The sequence below is a fragment of the Panthera onca genome, chromosome B1 (assembly GCF_046562875.1).
Source record: "Panthera onca isolate mPanOnc1 chromosome B1, mPanOnc1 haplotype 2, whole genome shotgun sequence".
Lineage (NCBI taxonomy): Eukaryota > Metazoa > Chordata > Mammalia > Carnivora > Felidae > Panthera > Panthera onca.
In genome coordinates, this window is record NC_138342.1 from 536,172 (window position 1) to 556,315 (window position 20,144).

The 20,144-nt window shown below is 62.6% G+C and overlaps 1 protein-coding gene across 1 annotated transcript; it reads right to left on the bottom strand.

Moving 5' to 3' along the window:
* Positions 1 to 983: 983 nt before the first annotated feature.
* SPON2 (spondin 2) lies at positions 984 to 5,459 on the bottom strand. Its single transcript, XM_078446381.2, has 6 exons — positions 5,162 to 5,459; positions 4,461 to 4,686; positions 3,990 to 4,213; positions 3,674 to 3,865; positions 3,087 to 3,261; positions 984 to 1,694 (listed from the first exon to the last, which is right to left on the bottom strand). The coding sequence occupies exons 2-6, from the start codon at positions 4,681 to 4,683 to the stop codon at positions 1,510 to 1,512; spliced, it is 999 nt and encodes a 332-aa protein (XP_078302507.1). The 5' UTR covers positions 4,684 to 4,686; positions 5,162 to 5,459; the 3' UTR covers positions 984 to 1,509.
* Between the last annotated feature and the right edge of the window lie 14,685 nt (positions 5,460 to 20,144).

Below are 20,144 nucleotides of genomic sequence, written 5' to 3' on the forward strand. Positions count from 1 at the left end.
GGGAGGCCACGAGAAACACCCTCGGGATGGGAGAGAGACCTCGGCTGCTAAGCGTGACCGAGTAGGGGACAAGAGGAGAGTGTTTACAGGGTTGGCACCGAGTGAGTGCAAGGCTGGGTGTGGTGTCCCACACTACGTACTTCTGTGGGGTGTGGGTGGCTCGTCAGCGGGAGGTCTGGGCATGTGGGGGTCCAAGACTGCCACTGAGACAGAGTGGACAGGGGAGGTGGCCGACAGCCGGAAGGTGTGATCTTGATAAAATGGAGAGACGGAGGCGAGAAGGGTTTCTACATGGAAGTGTAGTGACCAAGAACTGGCAGGAGCATTGAGGGGGCAGTGGACAGGAGTGGGGAGGTGGGAGGAGGGGAGGGAGGTGGACGGGAGGGGGGAGGGGAGGGAGGTGGACGGGAGGGGGGAGGGGGGAGGAGTGGGGAGGGTGGAGGAGGTGGGGAGGGCGATGGACAGACAGGATGGTGGGAAGGGAGGGGGAGGAAGGGGGTGTGGGCAGGAGGTAGGAGGAAGGGAGGGAGAGTGATGGATAGACAGGAGGAGGGAAGAAGAGAGGAGGTAGGTGGTTATTGGATCCGATTCTGCATGTGTCCAAGCAAGAGAAAGAATGTTCTGGTCCCAAGGAATGGAGAGCCTGCCTTCCCCATCTCCTGGCTGTTCCCTGAGGGACTAGCCCAGCCCCAGGGCTCAGGGACCCACCGAGGATCCATGCCAGTAGGATGAGGTTGGGACGTGCGACCTCAGTCAAGGGTTCAGGTGGGTGCCCAGTGAGCCCTGAGGGCATCTCCGGGAGGCCATGGGCCTTGGTGGTGAGTGTCCGGGGCAGGGACAAGCTGCCGGCAGGGGCACGCAGTGCTGCCCTTGTGAAGTCTCGGGGAGTGGGGGGGCCCTACTCTGGGGGCGGGAGCATGGCCCCGTACCTGCTCACGGTGCCCTTCCCAGGGCCCTTCCCGGAAATGTGAGACGAGGGCCCCTGCGGTCATGAAACAGTCTTTATTCAAGTGCAGGGAGATCGGTCATACGACAACGCCAAGGTGAGGGGTCAGCGCCTGCTCTCCTTTATGCACCTGACCTGCGTGGCCTGCCGAGGCAGCCTGGCTGAGAGGGGCAGGCAGGGGTGTGGGCGCCTGGGAGGGCAGGTCCGAGGTATGTCATGCACGTGTGGCTTGGGGCTCTGGGCCTGGGGTGCGTGGCTCTCCTGCAGGTGGCCCAGCGGGCACCATGTACAAGTCGTCTGCGTGCAAGATGGCCTTGAACTATGGTGAACAGGGCAGGACACGGTTTATAGCAGAGACTCACCCACGAGAGGGGACCTCAGGACCGGGCGCCAGAGAGGAAAGCTTGCGGAAAGGAGGCGCCTCTCCTGCCGTCCTGCTCCAGCAGCCCGAGGCACGTGTGTCAGCGGTGGAGCTCAGAGGGGTGATGGACGAAGCCCCGCCTGGCCCGCTGCACAACGAGGCTGGGCCACCACGTGGGGTCGAGGGGCCCGGGGCTCTGGTCTCAGACGCAGTTGTCGGGGACGCACTCCGCCTCCTCCTCCAGCTCGGGGCAGGGCGTCCCGTGGTTGGCAGGCTGCACGCGGACGTAGCGAGTCCTGCTCTTGGCCCCCAGCTTCCCGCAGGGACCCCCACACAGCCCCCAGGACGACCACAAGGAGACTTCGCAGTCCAGCGGCGTTTCTGGACCTGGACCGAGCACAGGAGAGGCCGTGAGCATGCGTGCGAGGTGCTTTGTGGCAGAAGGGGACCCCCGGGCGTGTGTTCGGTGCACAAGACCAGCTCCCACCTTCAGAGTCGTGAGAGGTGCTCGATTTTATCGGCGTGGTTTAGAGCAGGCTACAAACCCACCGATCGCACCGCCCAGGGAAAACCACTAAGATGCCTCGAGGGAGCATTTCTGCGTCCACTGTCCGGGACTCTGGGAGGCCAACTCTGGCCCCTGGGGGCAGGGGGGACCCCGTGTTGAGAGATGTTCTGAAGGCAGCACAGGCTGGCCGGGGTCTCCGCTGCCCGCGGTGCTGGCTTTCAGAAGGCGACCGCGGTGGGGGCTCCCCTTCACCACCCACACCATCCCCTTCGCCAGGGAGGGCGCAGAGAGATCCATTTAGTGGAATGTCCTGCCCTGTCAGCTGTGACCTGGGCCACACACAGGCACACCACTGACAGGGGTCTCGGTCACGAGTGTCAAAGGCTTTCCCTTGCAAGTGTTGTGCAAGAGCTAAATCTTCAGTCTAGAGTTTGAATCAACTAAATCCCAAATCTCTCAGAACCCCCACTGTCCTGCACCAAATGCTCAGAACCCCCAGAACCCCATCTGTCATCTTGTACTGAATGCTCTGACCCCCTGTCATCTTGTACTGGACACTCTGAGCCCCCAGAACCATGTCGTCTTGTGCTCCATGCACGGAACCCCTGGGACCCACGTCGTCCTACACTGAGAGCTCAAACCCTGGTGTTTGAGTTTGCTCACAGACAGTGGCTCATATGACTCAGAGTGGGGCACCCTAAGCCCATCTGAGCAGTAACCTGGTCTGACTCCGTCCCCTGCACCCCTGTGCACCCCATGGGTGGCCTGGCCCCACCTGGCTAAGGGCACATCACCCCCAGGAGCCCGGCGTCCAATTCAGCACCTTTCTCCATCCTGCCGCCTCATCTCAAGTTGGGACTTCCGGGGTGTGTCCTGTGGGCTGGGCACACAGCGGGGCCTAGTCCCTGGATTACCGGCCCTCGAGGGGTTGCGTGCAGGTGACCGGCGTGGCCTTGGGAAGTAGCTCGTGTTGAGGTGTTGTCGCTGCCGAGTCACAGATGGTGACTCTTGGGCGGTTTCTAGCCCCTTAGGATCCTTTGCTGTTTGTACCCGGTGGCCACTCACCATTAAGGGTTATTCTGCAGCTGAGACCTAAGGGCCTCACGCATGGGGCTCCGTATCGGCGGCTGCCTGGTCACGGTCCCTGCGTGACCCGCACACCTGAATGGTGCTTCCGCCCTGTGCAGCCAGTGGGACGTCAGGGCCCCCCCGGAGTCGGAGCACTGGCACCCGGGATCACGGGCGTGCCGGCCGGGCACCTGCAGGCTCACCTGAGAGGCTGTCCGTGATCTCATTGCCCCCGCCCAGCGGGCCTGGGGGGGGCAGCACGAAGGTCCTGGGGTTCTGCCGGAGTCGCACCAGGGTCACTCTGGCGATGGGGGGCAGGGACTTCAGCCGGGGGTAGTAGAAGGAGTTTGCCGGGTGGCTGGGAGAGGAGGAGGTTATCTGTGGGGAGAGCAGGGGTCTCAGCACAGGAGAACCCGCAGCACACGCTTGCAGTGGGCGGGCCCAGGCTCTGGAGCGCCGGGTGGGGCGGGGTCAGGAAACCCCGCCCCCTCCGAAGGCCGCTAGCTCCTGGGGGCGGGGCGCGTGGCCTCAGGCTGCGTAGGCTCCGAGGGGTGGCGCAGGCTGCGTGGACCGGGGGCGGGGCACAGGCTCTGGGGGTGCGAGGCCGCAGGCTGTGTGGAGGGGGGGAGGGGGGGGGGGGGAGGCCGCAGGCTGGGAATCAACCAGAAAGGGCTGGGCCCTCCTCCCCGACCTGCGGGCCCCCTGCAGACGGGCCGTCTTCTAGTCCGGGGGGAGGGGGGGGCGGTGTCCAGGGCCAGCAGGGCTCTCGTCCCGTCCCTCACCTCCTCACCTCCGTCACCGTGTCCTGCGGGATGGTGGCGAAGTTGGGGGAGGAGAAGGTGAAGCCACTGTCCGTGCCAGCGTCGTAGGGGTACAGGTCGACCTCGACCTGCTCCCTCCAGCGGTCCCCGTCACACAGGTCCAGACTGTCCACGCCCACGAACCAGTCGGGGCTGGGCACGATTCGGACCACGAAGGAAACCTGCAGGGGCGGGGTGGGGGGGACGGGGCTCGCTCAGCGAGCCCCCACCGCCACGAAGGACACCTGGGGGGGCGGGGCGGGCGCTCAGCGAGCCCCCCCCCCCTCCCCGCGGCCGCCGGCTCACCAGCGAGTGCCTGGCGTGGGCCTCCAGCTCGGCGGACGTGTGCCCGGTGCCGCTGGGCACGGCGGGCGCCGAGAACACCTCGTGCACGCTCTGCAGCTTCTCTCCCGCCGCCTCCAGCTCCCGCATCAGCGCCCAGGCCTCGCCCCGCTCGGCGAAGTCCCTCAGCCCGTCGCTCACGTACTGGTTCTTTCTCCACATGCTGTAGTCCGAGCTGTGCGCCGCCCCTGCGCGTGCGGCCGGCGGGGTGAGCCGAAGCCGGGCCACCCGGGCACCGCGCAGGGGCCACTCTGGCCGCCCCCCCCCCCCAGGGCCCCGCCGTCCAGCAGTCGGCCCGGCGCTGAAGGCAATGGGATGGGAGTGCCCCCCCCCCCCCCCAGCTGCGAAGCGTGGTGCAGCTGTCGTGTGACCGGCCCCTCCAGGAGGGGGGCCGCTGCTGGACAGGCAGGAACGGGCGGCGGGGGCTGCGCTTACCCAGCAGGGACGACCACTGTGCGGGGGGCCGGAACAGGGGGTACTGCTTGGGGAAGGCCGTCTGGCTCCACTTGCCCGTGAAGGTGAGGCTGTACTTGGCCAGCGGTCGGGCTGTGCAGACAGACTCCGCCCCCAGCGGCTGGCTCGCCGCGGACCCCAGTGTGGCCAGGAGGAGAGCCCAGAGGGCCCTGCCCCAGGTGGTGGCCTGACTTGGGGCTCCCATGACCTAGGAGCAGAGGGAGAACCCGGCACGCCGGTCCCGCTGGTCCCGGGAGCAGGGACCTCCGGAGTGCAGCGCCCCCCCCCCCCCACCCCCCCAGTATCCCTGCCCGCTGCCACACCTCGGGCTCGGGCTCGGGCTCAGGCTCAGACCCCATCCCCGAAAGCAGCTGTGTCCGGTTACAGGCGGATTCCGGACGCCCCTACGGGAGGCCGGGCGCCTGGCAGGTTTGGAGCCCGGGCTGGGTTGCGCCAGCAGCCCGCTCTGCAGCCGCGGGGATCCCCGAGCGCCACTCCTCAGGGCTGCCGTCAGAGGGAGTCCCGGGAGCCGGGAGGGGAAACTTTGGGCTCGCTGCGCCCAGAACTATACAGCAAACTCACGCCTCCGTCTTGGGGTGCCGCTAGCTGCTGCACCCGGGGAGGAGCCCGGAGGCCCGGCGTCTCCGGATGGGGACACAGGCGCACGCACACGCAGTACTCACCCAGCAGGCGCGGCCGGAGGGCGGGTGGCGGGGGTGCGGGCAGCGGATGGTCGCGGCAGGAGCCCCGAGCTGCGGTTCACACGCAGGACTCACACGCAGGACGGCGCCCGGCTGGCCAGTGAGGCCCGGGCCCTGCACCGCAGCCGCGGAGCCGCGGAGAGATCTGCCGCGGAGAGGGGAGAGGGGAGAGGGGGCGCCTCGACCTCGGCCCGCCCTCGCTCTGAGGCTGAGCAGATGCTTCTCTGGCGCTGAGGTCACTCTCCTCCCGCGGGCGCCTGCCACTTGCCGCACCCCTTTCTTTGTCTATCCCTCCCGCCTCCCCGCCCTCCTCTCCTCTCCCTCCCGCTCCCCCTTCCCAACAAACCCTTCTTAGTGTCTCCCTGGAGGTGGAGGTGGGGGGCAGGGTGGCCAGCGTGTTACACCCTCAGGGCAGGGTGGGGACCCGAGGGGCCGCATTCCTGGCCCCGCATTAGTCCACGTGCGGGAGAGGGGCTGGAGAAGTGGGGGCTCCCAGCTCGGGGATCCCTGGCCTTGGGGCTCTGCGTTTTGGTGAACACAGCCCGTCAGAGTACACGGCCGCTGTCCACACCGCTGGCCTGGGCCTCCTGATGCCCTCCCTCCAGAGGGGAGTCAACCCCGTGGGAAGGGTGGTCCCACTTCCAGAAAGGCTGGCTGGGGCAGGGAGGCGGCCCACGGGGGTGCCTGGCTAACAGACTCTGAAGCTGGTCACTGCCCACTGTCAGGAAAATAGAGCCCTCATCAGGTGCCTGGGAGCAGAAGGGGAGCCAGCATTGTGGGGACGCCCAGGGGGTGTCAGCTCCAACAGAAAGCTTTTTGGAACCTTGTTAATATTTCACACATGTGGGGAGGGATGGAATAAATAGAATCAACCAGAATAGAATGCAAACAAAAACGAATGACCTAACCTGTATTTCAAGTAAATAACACAGCCACAGAGAGGCAGCCCGATGCCCACGGAAAATGGAGGTCCTCAGGCCAAAGACAGATTCTAATTCTGGTTTTCAAACTGTTTGGTCTCGGGACCCCCTCCGCTCTTAAAAATGCTGAGAACCCAGAGAGCTGCTCTCTGCGTCCGTACTTTGTACGTACGTTGTATCCGTCCGTACTTACCACATTTGAACTCATCCAAAAGGTTCACAATCCGCATTAATTTCCAGATGAAATACATTAACGTAAACGGCATGATGTTTCCTGGAAAACAACTCTACTTTCCAGAAGGAGAACCTGCGTGAGAAGAGCAGCCCGGTTCTCCGTTGGCACAGACCCTCTTGCGCCTGGCTCTCCTGCAGGACAGCTGGCCTGCTGCATGTGTCCCCGCTCCGCTGACCGGACGCGCGGTGTTGGGTGGCTCTGTGCAGAGCCCGGCTGGGCGAGGACAAGCCCTGCAGCCTCGGGAGGGTCCTGCACCTGTGGGACGGAACCGAATCCAAGGTCGGGTTGAGAAGCAGCGGCCTGTTCCAGGAGAGGAAGCCACAGACAGCACAGGGTCGCGTCTCTCCTGCTGTGGTTTGCTCACGCGCTGTCCAGCGGTGGCGGTGGCCTCGGGCTTGCCCTCCTGTCCCAGCACCCCCGCGCCACGTGGAAGGCCTCTGCAACCCAGGGATTCCCCCGCCCCACCCCTGGGATGTGCAGCGGGGAGACCCGAGCCCCGGCTGGCTTGCTGGGAGGGCCTCCCTCCCTCTGCAGTGGCCTGCCTCCCAAGAGCACGATGGGACACGTGGGAAGGGGCATAGAAGAAGGCTGAGGATAGATGACCTGTGGCCCCTTGGCCTCCGTGGGGCCTGGGGGGGAGCCCGGCCTGTAGGGAGTCAGCTGCAGGGCCCTCTGCTGCCAGACTCTTCCTCTGAAAACCCGGGCACCTTGTGTCCCTTTTCTCCGGAGATGTCCCGAGATGCCCCTACAGACCCCTCGACGGACACCCCTGCTGAGGCAGCCCCACCCCACCCTTACCAAGGAAGAGTCATCCATTCATGAGCACTGGAAGGGCACCTTCACAGTGCTGGGGGCACAGAAATGACTCTGATGACAAAGCCCTACTCCCCAAGGATGCGGGGGCGGGGCAGACAGGATACCTCTGTAGATCGGATTCTGTTACTAGGTGAGGGATTGGTTAATCGGTTGACACTAATGCAGGGTCCTTCCCGGTCAGTCACTCCTTAACTGGTTCAGGGCAGTGGGGCTCAGGACTATGGCTATTGGTCAGGTCTCCACACCCTGACCCTCCTTGTCTGCATCCCTCCCCTCTGTGTCTGCACCCCCCTCCCCTCCCTGTCTACACCTTCCCTTCCCTGTCTGCACCCCTCCCCTCCTCGTCTGCACCTTCCCTTCCCTGTCTGCACCCCTCCCCTCCTGGTCTGCACCCTTCCCCTCCTTGTCTGCATCCCTCCCCTCTGTGTCTGCACCCCCCTCCCCTCCCTGTCTGCACCTTCCCTTCCCTGTCTGCACCCCTCCCCTCCTTGTCTGCACCCCTCCCTTCCTTATCTGCATCCCTCCCCTCCTTGTCTGCACCCCTCCCCTCCTGGTCTGCACCCTTCCCCTCCCTGTCTGCACCTTCCCTTCCCTGTCTGCACCCTTCCCCTCCTTGTCTGCACCCCTCCCCTCCTGGTCTGCACCCTTCCCCTCCTGGTCTGCACCCCTCCCCTCCTTGTCTGCACCCCTCCCCTCCTGGTCTGCACCCCTCCCCTCCTTGTCTGCACCCCTCTTCCTCCTTGTCTGCACCCCTCCCCCTCCTTGTCTGCACACCCCCTCCTCCTTGTCTGCACCCCTCCCCTCCTTATCTGCACCCCTCCCCTCCTTGTCTGCACCCCTCCCCTCCTGGTCTGCACCCCTCCCCTCCTTGTCTGCACCCCTCTTCCTCCTGGTCTGCACCCCTCCCCCTCCTTGTCTGCACACCCCCTCCTCCTTGTCTGCACCCCTCCCCTCCTTATCTGCACCCCTCCCCTCCTTGTCTGCACCCCTCCCCTCCTGGTCTGCACCCCTCCCCTCCTTGTCTGCACCCCTCCCCTCCTTGTCTGGATCCCTCCCCTCCTTGTCTGCACCCCTCTTCCTCCTTGTCTGCACCCCTCCCCCTCCTTGTCTGCACACCCCCTCCTCCTTGTCTGCACCCCTCCTCCTCCTGGTCTGCACCCCTCCCCCTCCTTGTCTGCACACCCCTTCCTCCTTGTCTGCACCCCTCCCCTCCTTATCTGTACCCCTCCCCTCCCTGTCTGCACCCCCCACCCTCCTTGTCTGCACCCCTCCCCTCCTGGTCTGCACCTTCCCTTTCCTGTCTGCACCCCTCCCCTCCTTGTCTGGATCCCTCCCCTCCTTGTCTGGATCCCTCCCCTCCTGGTCTGCACCCCTCCCCTCCTTGTCTGCACCCCTCCTCCTCCTGGTCTGCACCCCTCCCCCTCCTTGTCTGCACACCCCCTCCTCCTTGTCTGCACCCCTCCCCTCCTTATCTGCACCCCTCCCCTCCCTGTCTGCACCCCCCACCCTCCTTGTCTGCACCCCTCCCCTCCTTATCTGCACCCCTCCCCTCCCTGTCTGCACCCCCCACCCTCCTTGTCTGCACCCCTCCCCTCCCTGTCTGCACCCCTCCCCTCCCTGTCTGCACCCCTCCCCCTCCTCGTCTGCACCGCTCAACCCCTCCCGGTCCTTGTGTGCACCTCCTGTGCTCTCTGTGGTCGCCCTCACTTGCCCCAGGGGCAGGGTGGTCTTCTGTGCACCTGACTCCCCAGGCCTGTCTGTCCTCCACTCTAAATGGCTGCAGCAGGCCCACCTTATCCCCTGACCCCCACCTCAGGTGCCTGTTGTAGCTCAAGCTGGCCTAAAGTACGGGACGGACAGTCCAGGGGGCCTCCCTGCTGAGGGTTGACTTGTGGCCGATGTGAAGCCCTTTGCAGCCGGGGTGGGGGCCGTGGTTTGTGCAGCTCACACTGGCCCCCGAGGGATGTGAGAGGCTCCCAGAAGTCTGTGTTTGCGCAAGGACGGGCCTGGCTGGCAGCGGAGGGCTGGGCAAGCTCGGTGTCCTCATCATCCTCTGTCTCCCCTGAGCTGTGGCCCTGCCACAGGGTCCCAGAGCCCGGGATGCCCCCGCGGGCTTCGTCACCTTTCCATTCGGATTCTGGCTGAGGAACTCTCGAGGCCTGACGCAACAAGGACTCTTTCAGGGCCTTTGCCGGGTGTGGCGCAGGCCCGCCTGGAACCCCACCCGGGGACGGGCTGTCTCCACCCGAGCACACAGACCAGGCGCTGGTGTCTGGCTCCCCAGGGGGATCCCGCCAGTCACACAGGCACACATTTGTTTGCTCGTTTGCCCACTCACCAGACAGTTACCAAGGGCCTCGTTCCGGCCAGACACCACAGACTCTGAACACACATCCTTTCCGATGGCTGCCTCAGTCCTGGATGGCCGAATATTCCGGCAACAGCCCGGTAGTCCAGGGGTTCTCCCCACCGTGCTGGACACTCCCAGCTTGTTCCGCCTCAGGGCCTTTGCACTGGCAGCTCCCACTACCTGAAAGACTCCTCCCTGTGTGTAAGTCCCAGGGAACACCTCCTGACTTCCGGGCCCCGGTGGAGCTCTGTCTCGCCCCATCACATCCTGGCTTTGTGTTTAATCAGGGCCCCTGCAGAGAAAGTCTGACTAATGCAAGCAGGCGGGGATGCACCACAGGGCCTGGCTTCCAGAGCAGCGAGGAAGGCAGTCGCTGAGCTTCCAGGAGTGACTTCCAGGGCCGCGTGCTGGGGCGCCGCTGACCCGTGGCCCGCCCCACGCCCCACCCGCCTGGGGACCTGAGCCCACCTGCCTCCCTCCTCCCGCTGAGCTCCGTTCTGGATCCAGATTTCTCCAAGCACTTCCTGTACGTGCAGCCTGAATCTCTCTGGGAATCCTGGGTCCTGGGTTGAGCTTTGCAGAAGGCCCCGGAAGCGGTAGGTGCTCGGCAGCTGAGCCCCACACCCACAGCACCCACAGGAAGGGCCTGCTCTTCCCTCTCGCGGAGCCAATGCCCAGTGGGGGCCTTGTCTGGTGGGGCCCCTGCAAACCAGACCCCTAGTGACCGAGCCTGACTTGCAGGAGGCCAGCGTGCCCAGGGGTCCCTGGGGACTTCACGGTGACGCCTGCAGGCCCGCTTTCTTGAGGGGCCGGGGCCGTGGCTGCTGACCCGACCGTGGGGTGCAGACACCTCTTCGAGACCCTGCTCTCAGTTCAGTTGGGTGCGGTGTGCCCGGAAATGGAATCGCTGGGTCATACGGCGATTCTGTGTTTAATATTTTGAGGAGCCTCATGCTGTTTTCCACGGCGGCTGCACCAGTTTCCATCCCCACCGACGGTGCACAGGCTCCCAGTTTCCTGTGTCTTCACCAGCCTGAGGTGTTTTAACTTGCCCGCCCCCCACTTCAGCTCGAGTAGCCTGAAAATGAACAGTCCACGCTCGTGGTGAAACCCAGCCCCCCGGGGTGGAGCCCTTTCAAGGCAGCGTTCCTAGAAAAGTGTCATCGCACCTGCCTGTTGGTTTCCTGGGAGACCCCACAGGGCTGTCTGCATCTGACTAGATTCAGAGCTGACCCAGTAAGAAAAGTCTTTTCCCCAGAGGTGAAGGTTGAAAACAAGTCCAGGCAATTAAAGAACTTTGCATTTGCCTGGGGCGGTGGATAACAGGACACTAAGCAAAACGTGGGATGTCCCCAGGGAGCTATGGAAAACGCCAGTGCATTCCCGGGGATCTAGAAGGCCACACAGATTCCTAGGGTGGGACATGATCAGGAAGGGCCTGAGAAGGGCCCAGACCTGTGAGCGGCCTCGAGGGTCCGCATAAGCAGTCACCTGTCGCACTGAGTGCCACCACGGCCAGCACCGCACAGAACAGGATCCAACACAACAGCACGGTCCCGGACAGTTAACGGAGTCTCTGTCCAGTTATTACCTGGCCGCTAAGCTAATGAAGCAGCGACTTAGTGGCCACGTGTGGCAAAAATACAGATTTTACAGAATTAATTCAGAAAAGTCACTAAACAGGCAACAAAAGCAACAAACTCTGAGGAGCGGCTAGAGTTCGACTTCACGATCGCCACATTATATTATTTTAAATGTTCAGCTTTCATCAAAAATTTATGAGACATGAGAAGACACGTGAAACCATGGCCCGTACACTGGGGGGAAGGCAGTTAATGGAAAGCGTCCCTGACGAACGCCAGGGCTGAACTTGCCAGACACGAGCATAGACAGTCTTCGGTACGTTCAAAGAACTGAATGATGCCCGGAGAAGTAAAGCTTGAGAACGCTGTTTCACCAAACGGAGATTCCCGGGAACGAACAGAACTTAGAACCAGATCAACGTTCTGGAGCTGAGACGGGCACGGACCGAACCGAGAATTTGCCGGAGCCGGTCCACGGAGGGTGAGCAGACGGCATAAAGAATCAGCGAGAAGAAATAGGTCGACCAGGGTTGCCCAACCTGAGAAACAGTGAAGAAAGCTGAACAGAGGCTCAGAGACCCAGCAAACATGCCCGCTGTGCAGGACCCAAGTCCCGGGAGAGAAGGGAGACGCGGGCAGAAGCAGGACTGGAGGAAGTAACAGCCAGACTTCCCCAGGCTGATGAAGACACTGATATGGGCAGCCAAGAAGCCGCTGACTCTGGGGGAGGGGTGCGGCCAAGAAGCCGCTGACTCTGGGGGGAGGGGTGCGGCCAAGAAGCCGCTGACTCTGGGGGGAGGGGTGCGGCCAAGAACCCGCTGACTCTGGGGGGAGGGGTGCGGCCAAGAACCCGCTGACTCTGGGGGGAGGGGTGCGGCCAAGAACCCGCTGACTCTGGGGGGAGGGGTGCGGCCAAGAACCCGCTGACTCTGGGGGGAGGGGTGCGGCCAAGAACCCGCTGACTCCGGGTCGGGGGGGGGGGGGGGGTGCGGCCAAGAGCCCACTGACTCTGGGGGGGGTGTAGAGAGCTGCACACCCAGGTGCATCCTAATCAAGCCGCCGTCGTGAGCCAGAGACAGGGAACCTCGAAGGCAGCAAGAGAGAAGCGCGTCCCACCTAGGAGGGGTCCCCAGGCGGGTTCCCAGCTGACTCCTTTCCAAACAGCAACTGCAGAGATCAGAGGCAGCAGGATGGCCGGCTCAAGGTGCTGAAAGAAAACGGTGGCAACCAAGGGGTCTACGCGTGAAGACTGCATTTCAAACATCAAGGAGAGGGGCGCCTGGGCGGCTCAGTGGGTCAAGCGTCCGACCTAGGATCAGGTCATGATCTCCGTGGTCCGTGAGTTCAAGCCCCGCGTCGGGCTCCGTGCTGACGGCTCAGAGCCCGGAGCCTGCTTTGGATTCTGTGTCTCCCTCTCTCTCTGCCCCTCCCCTGCTTGTGCTCTGTCTCTCTCTGTCACTCAAAAATAAATAAATGTTAATTTTTTTTTTTTTTAATTTTTTTTCAACGTTTTTTATTTATTTTTGGGACAGAGAGAGACAGAGCATGAACGGGGGAGGGGCAGAGAGAGAGGGAGACACAGAATCGGAAGCAAGCTCCAGGCTCCGAGCCATCAGCCCAGAGCCTGACGCGGGGCTCGAACTCACGGACCGCGAGATCGTGACCTGGCTGAAGTCGGACGCTTAACCGACTGCGCCACCCAGGCGCCCCAATTTTTTTTTTTTTTTTAATGAAGGAGAAATGAAGACATTCCTGGGTAAACAAAACCAGAATTCGTCACCAGGAAACCTGGCCTACAGAAATACTAGAGGAGTCAGACCAAAACGAAAGGGGTGCGGACTGTGGCTCATACGCGCGCCGGGACGGACGGCGGCCGAGGGCAGGACAGAAGACGGTATAATTATAGTCTAGAGGGCTTCCCTTCCTCCTATCTGATTTCGCGGACAACTGCAGAGGGCAACGGTTAAAACAGCTACGTGCCTTGATGGGCAAATGATGTGTACGCGTGTGATTTATACGACGATGACAGCGCTAAGGGAGGAGGGAACAGAGCTGTGCACAAGCAGTTTCTGGCGCACTATTGAGATTAAGGTGGTCAGGAATGGGTTTGTTATAAATTAAGATATCAATGATAGTTCCTAGGGAAACCACTAAGAAAATAAATTTTAAAAACACAGTGAAAGAGGGGCCCCTGAGGTTCGGTCGGTTGAGCATCTGACTTTTGATTTCGGCTCAGGTCACGACCTCAGGACGGTGGGGTCAAGCCCCACGTTGGGCTCAGTGCGGAGCATGACACCTGCTTGGGGTTCTCTCTCTCCCTCTCCTCCTGCCCCTCCCTCGCTCACGTGCACGCACTCTCTCTCAAATAAAAAAAAAATGAAATAAAATAAAAACTCAGTAAAAGAAACGATGAAGTAAAATGGGACCCTAAAAGACATCTGTTTAGTACAAAAGAAGTCCATATGAAAGAACGGCGGAACAAGAAAGATATCGTACATACAGAAAACGGGTAAAACGCAGAGCAACTCCTACCCTATCAGTTAAAGGTTCAGTACAAACTGAGTGTCGACTAAACCCTTCCGTTGAAGGGCAGCCGGTGGCAGAGTGCACGAGAGTGAGGGGCGGTCTCCCCGCCCGCTGCCTGCGGAGACACGCGTCACGCGCAGAGACGACAACGGGTTGAAGCGTGAGGGTGGAAGGCCCCGTGCAAACGGCCGACAAAAGAGCTGCAGGGGCCTTAGGATGAAACCGCGACCAGAGACAGGGGACATTTTGTAACGACGAAGGGCAAATCCAAAGGGAGATAGGCCCCTCACGAGCACATAGATGCACCACTGAAAAGCCACATACGGTCTTGCACCCCCCTCCCCGTCGGAACTGAACGACCGACAGCCTACCGTTGACGTAACAGTCGAGAAGCACACGTTCTGTGTGTCGTTGCACGTGCTCCCCACTGGTTCCTTACAACAACGTGAGCTCGAGAAAACGGGTTACGAAGAAAATCACAAGGAGAAGAAAACACGCGGACAGCACCGTCCCGTATTTGTAAAAAGAATCCACGTAGAAGTGGACGTACAGCGTTCAAACCTGTGTTGCTCGAGGGTCAAACGTAGTCGGAGACTCTCTGTTTCAATAGCTCATTTTTAATAACGGGCAGGGTAGCAAGACAGGAAACAGAAGAAGGAGAACAGTCAGAAGGAAAGAGGATGCCGGAATGACGCTGCGAACCGGCAGGATCTCGCGGACGTCTGTGGAACGCGCCGCCCGCTCTTAGGGGCCCGGGGGAGGGACTTCTCCACGACTGACCGTGTGATAAAACTAGTCTAACAAATTTCAAGCGATGGAAACCACGCACGTATGTCCTCCCGGCAAAGTGGAATGAATTTGAAATCAGTAACAGGAAGAAAGTTGGCCTAAGCCTCTGTCCCGGAGCTCCCTGGGACGCGGTGCGACCGGGGACATGGGTGCCGGAAGGAGCCCCAGCCGCCAGCCGGCAGGCAGCACCCGGGACCCTGTGTGGATTCCGCTGCGGTTACCTTTCGGCACCTGACCCGGCACCCGAGACCCGGTGCCTCGGAAGCCAGAGAAGCCCCACCACGGGCAGGCCCGGGAGGCAGCCGGTCCCGGGTCCCCCCGGTGCCGCTGGGTGGCTGGCAGGCTGTGCCCAGAGTCACCGGAGGCCCCTTCACTCAGTGCCAGGGGTTCGCGCCAAGCGGGGCCCCTGCGCGTGGCCTGCACTTGCTCCCGGCATGGCGAGCTAGTGAGGCTGCCTGGTTGTTCCTGACCTGCCTCGCCAGTCACGGGGCCGCCCAGGTTCCCGGGAAGGTGACCAGACCCCACCTGCTCAGGGGAGGGGCGTGGCTCCACAGGACGTGGGGCCGGACGGGGCGGGGGGGGGGGGGGGACCCTCGGGCCTTCGCAGCGGCTCACGGGGCAGGTGTGGGTGCCGAGCTCACACCCTGGGGCCGGGCGAGCCACGCCGGTGCCCCACAGGAGCCCCCGGGTCCCTGCAGGGACCTGCCGGCCCCGGGGGCTGCCGCGCCCACACCCAAGGGCTCAAGCGCCCCCGTTTGTTCACAGCCCCCGGTCCCCACGCAAGCCACCGATCAGCTGGGCTTCAAGTGACCTTGCCTTGTAACTAGCTGACGGGGCCCATGTTCGCCTGCTTCTGGGGAAACCGCTCCGGATTCGCCCCGGGTGGGGGGCTGAGAGAGCAAGTGAAGGTTTGTCAGCAAGTTTTCCCAGAGGGCTGGGGCTGCCCCTCCGTGTCGGGTCCCCGTGCACGTGTGCCCCCCGCAGCCCCGGCCTGGCTGTGGGTGCAGGCCGCGCTGAGGGGTCTCCTCGCCGAAAGATCCCGCACCGGGGGCGGGGGGGTGTCCTGGGCCCTCGCCTGACACCCACCCAGGGCGCCTCTTCCCAGGGGCACACGGGCCACCTCTCCCACACTCGGCGGGACCCTGTCCCACACGCTGGGCTTCGGGGACTGGCTCTGAAATCCTCAGGGAAGGCCCGGAGGGTGGCAGGAAGTCCCATCCCGCCGGCCGAGGCCAAGCAGGGTGAGAGGCATGTGCCGTGTGAGCTGCCCAGAGGGGCTGCCGAGGCCCCGTGCGCCCAGCTGCCCAGCTCACGTTCCCAGTGGAGGTTAGGAGGGTGCAGGGGCCCCCGAGACAGCGGCCCCTTCCCTCTGGGCCCGTGGGCCTCACGCCGCACGGTCCCCTTTCCAGGTTTCCTGGGCTCCGATGGGGCAGCAGGAGCCCAGCACCAGAGAGGAGGCCCGGGGCCGTGGTGGGTGGCCAGGGGAGGAGGCACAGGGTGCGCGGGGTGGCGGGGGGCGGGGGGAGGCGGGCAGGCGGGCTGAGGAAGCCTGGAGCCGGAGTCTGGGCAAAGCTGTTTACCGGGCCCTCCCGTGGCTCCCCGTGTCCTGACCCCGTGCGGGCCACACCTCCTTGGGGCCTCAGTTTCTCCCTCCGCAGGGTGTGGGATGGGACCAGGCTCACCAGATGGCCCTCCGGCCCCCACATGCCTTAGCACTGAGGTCACCCCTTTCCTCGTGACCCCACAGGCCAGCCAAGCCGTGGTGCTGCGAACACAGCCTTGTCCAAGCTCTGAGTCAGGCCTCGCCGGCGGCCAGGCTGGCTGTGGATCCGGGGAGTGGGTTCGGACTCGGGGACGTCTGCCTTAGCCTTCAGTTTTCTTCTCCCCAGTGGGTTTGTGTTCTCTCTTCACAGCGCCGGGGACGCCGTTTGCTGACCCCGGACGGGAGGCCACACTCTGATGGGCTATAAGGCGAGGATCCACTTCCTCAGGAAAAGCACCTTCCAAGGACACCCCTGGGGTCACTCAGCAGACGGTGCACAGAAAAAGGGGTGTCCAACGAAGGGGTGCACCCAGGCAAAGCAAGAGGCCCCGTGAGGTCCCGCACCCCTGGAGCAGAGAGAGTGCCCTCACCTGGCCCTTTCCCCAGGACCCCCCGGTCCCTGTGGCCCCATCTTGGGTCTGGTGAGCGGGACCGCGAGGCCCTGGTGGCCCAGCGGCGGTTCTGGGCCCTCACCTGCCACGGTGCTGAGCACCACAGGGGGTCTAGCACAGCCTCCCGAGCGGGGCTCTAGGGGCCAAAGAGTCGGGGCTCCAGGCAGCCTGGGCTTTGAGCATGGGGGGCAGGGCCCACGGAAGGACAAGACCCCTCCCAAGTCCTGCCCCTCTGGCCTGCCTCCGCCGTCCCCCCAAGACAGGGACTGGTTCTTTCTGGGGTCCGTGGTGTTGTGTCCGGTTAGGAAGGTGGTGCAGCTTTGCCCCCGCCAGGGTGGTAGGGAGTGAAGGGGTCCCAGGGAGGGGGCCCCTTACAGAGGCACAGCCAGCCCCCGTGGGAAGGGGCTGTGTCACCCAGTCCGGCAGCTCTGTCTCTGTCCCCTGCCCAGGCTGTCCCCCGCCCTGGGAGCGTGGGAGGTGCAGGCCGAGGGTCAGACTCCTCGACAGAGCCAGTGAACCAGGGCGCTGCCCGCCCCCCAGCCCGGTGAGGCCAGCAGTCCCCACGGACCAGGGGAAGGCCTTCCTCTCCCTCTTCCAGGCCTGGAAATTCTGAGCAGGCGCTGGCGGCCCTGAGCCTTGCGGCTGGCCGCCCCGGCTCCAGCCTCGCTGGTGGCCTACTTTCCACCCGGGCTCAGTGGAAATGTGGGTCAGCGCTTGCTCAGCTGGCCTGGGACCAGGACCAATGGAAGGGAATCACAGACTGGGGGCTGCTTGGCAGGGCCAGCCCCATAGCCACCGCCCCCCCCCCGGCAGCACCCCTACCCCTCACCACCTTCATGCTGCTCAGCAGGCGGGGGCGGAGGGGGCCGGGCCGTCCAGCCCCTCATCCGCAAGCCTTCACTCCTGGGTCGGACTGGCGTGTGGGAGTTGGATGGCCTGTCAGGAAAGGAAGACCCTGCACTGTCCCGGGTCTGCTTCTCCCCCAGAGGCAGCTGGACTGAGCCCACCCCCGGCGGACGCCCCTATAGACTGCACCCAGTGAGCTGACCTAGAGGCCTCCCCGCCCACCAGTGCCCGGAGCCTTCACCCCGCCCCCGCTGTCCGTACCACCTCCCAGAGTCTGCAGCACCCCGGAGCTGCCCGTGGGTGGCCCTGATACTCCACAACACTCCAGGGGCCCTGCTCGCGAGGGGCCAGGTACCCCCAATTCAGGGGGGCGCCCTGGAGTTGTGCCTGCCGCAGCCCCCACGTCAGGACCCTCCCTCCTGCTCAGACCATGGACAGCGCACCTGGCGTTAGGCAGAGGTGGAGGCGTGCAGGGGTGGGCCAGGAGGTGTGCAGGGGAGAGCCCAGGATCCCCCGTGGTTGCTGGGCGCTGCATTCCGTGAGCTGCCCGCCTCCCTGCCTCCTGGGGATTCCCAAAGATCTTAAACCCCTAGAAAACCCCGGAGCCCCTGATCTCAACTACTCAAAGAAAGGATCAGCCCTCCCTTTCCCCCCAACCACCTGAAAGTGGGAGGGGAGAGCAAGGGCTGGTGCGGTTGGAGGGCACTGCTCCGCGTACGGTGCCCCACGTGGTGCCCCACGTGTGGGTGCGTCTGCTGACCCTCTTCCCGGGGCTGGTCTGGGCGGGAATCCCGCAGGAGGAGGGTGTGTGTGTCCTCAGGGTCACGTCAGGGGTCGTGTGTGTTGACCGTACATCGAGCCCCGGGCCACGAGTCCCCTGAGCCAGCCACCTGCAGGAGACGCCCAGTGAGGCACAGGCCCCTCGGGGGCAAGCCCTGGTCACCGTCTGAAATGAGGGAGGCCACGGCCTCGCTTCCGTGTCTTCTCGGCAGGCAACCCGGTCCTGCCTCCCTTCTCCCGTCTCTGGGCCCTTGCCGCCTCCAAGAGGAGGCGCCGGCCATCAGAACACCTGAGGCCACAGATGTCGTGACCGCAGCCACCGGTCAGGGCCCATGGGTCTGGGAGTGTGACAGGTGGTGAGTGTTCTGGCTCAGCCCCTGAGTCAGCTGTCCAAGGGGGCAGCCCACCCTGGGGAAGCAGTGCCCGGACGGGAATACCCACCCTTGGGTTCAGCAGGGCCGGGCACAGTGTGGGTCCTCGGGAGGCTGGAGCGCCCCCAGCTAACCCACTCCCCTCCACCCAGACGGGCCCTCCACCTTCTCTTCCCCGGTACCAGCAATGGAAGGAGGCCAGTGCTCTGGGCTCCGAGGGGCCGGGGGGATTCCAGCTCCTTTTCCCGCCTGCTGAGTGACCTCAGGGAGGTCCTTTGGCCTCGTGGGGCCTGGTAGCACAGGGTCTGCCGGTCTGTAAAGCGGCGTGGGGGGTCCGGCTTACCTCTCACCTCTGCTGTTACACCGGGAAAGCAGGCACGGGCGAGTGTGCATGGCTGTGTTCTAATAAAACGCTCCTGACCAAGACCTCAGGAGTGCGTGGGGAGCACACCAGGGGGGTCTAAGGCCTCCGGTCACCCACGCAGTCCGCTGAGGCCCCTGCCCATCCTTACCCCTCACCCTCACAAACCCGTGAAGCCCTGAAACCTTGTGGGCGGATGGGACAGCCGGGGTGGGGAGAGTCGCATGTTTACTGACACGAAGAACATGTTACTTCAAGAGAGAAAATATTAACAAGGCCTGGTGTTCTCATCTGCGATGTTGGAAGCAGAGGACAGTGAGATGTCATCCATGGGTCACGGAGAGAGGACTCCACCCCCGGCCTCTCATACTAGCCCAGAAGCAGTCACTGTGAGCGTGAAGGTGTTAGTGTGTATGTCGTCCATATACCCTATTCAAGGAGAACACCAGAAAAAGACCAGAAAACTGACCTCGACTGAGAACAGAGGATACAAGACTGATGTCAAGACAGAGCTAAGAGGACAAGATCCTGAGTGCAAACGCTGGCACACGGTGACATATGCATTAAGTAAGCGAGCACATATCGGGAAGGATCGAAGTTCAAGTCATCAACTGTATGTGCCAACCAATAGGATCTAAACCCCTAAAGCCAAACCGAAGGGTGAAAGAAGGATCGAGGGTGCAGACACAGCAACTCTCCCTGGCTCCCTTCATTATCACATTTAGTAACGGCTGAAAAATGCAAACAGAGGTGGACGTAGGTAATGATCTCCACCTTCCTCGGAGGGAAAACGTAGCAAGTACTTCCCATGACATTATGTCCTCACACACACAGAAAACCTTGATGAATGAAAAAGTAGATCAATGAAAATGATCTTATGATAATCTAACAAAATTTAAAGTAAATAACAAAAAGTCACGTACGTACTCCCAATTTCAACCAGTCAGAAACCAAGAAACACATTCCTAGGGAACCCTCAGATAAAACAGGAAATCGAATCTGAACATGCAAGGTCTCGGGAAAGCTATGAAAACGTAAACACATCTCGGCAGAGCCCAGAGGCCCAACGGACACATCACTCAGATGCTCAGAGGAAAGAATAAAAGTGAGGGATCTTGTGCCCATTTTAGGAAATCACAATGAAAACAACAAAGTACATCTTAAAAAGTCAAAAGAGGCAATTACAGGGAGAAAAACAGAAATTAATTAAGTAGAACACAAATCAGTAAAAAGG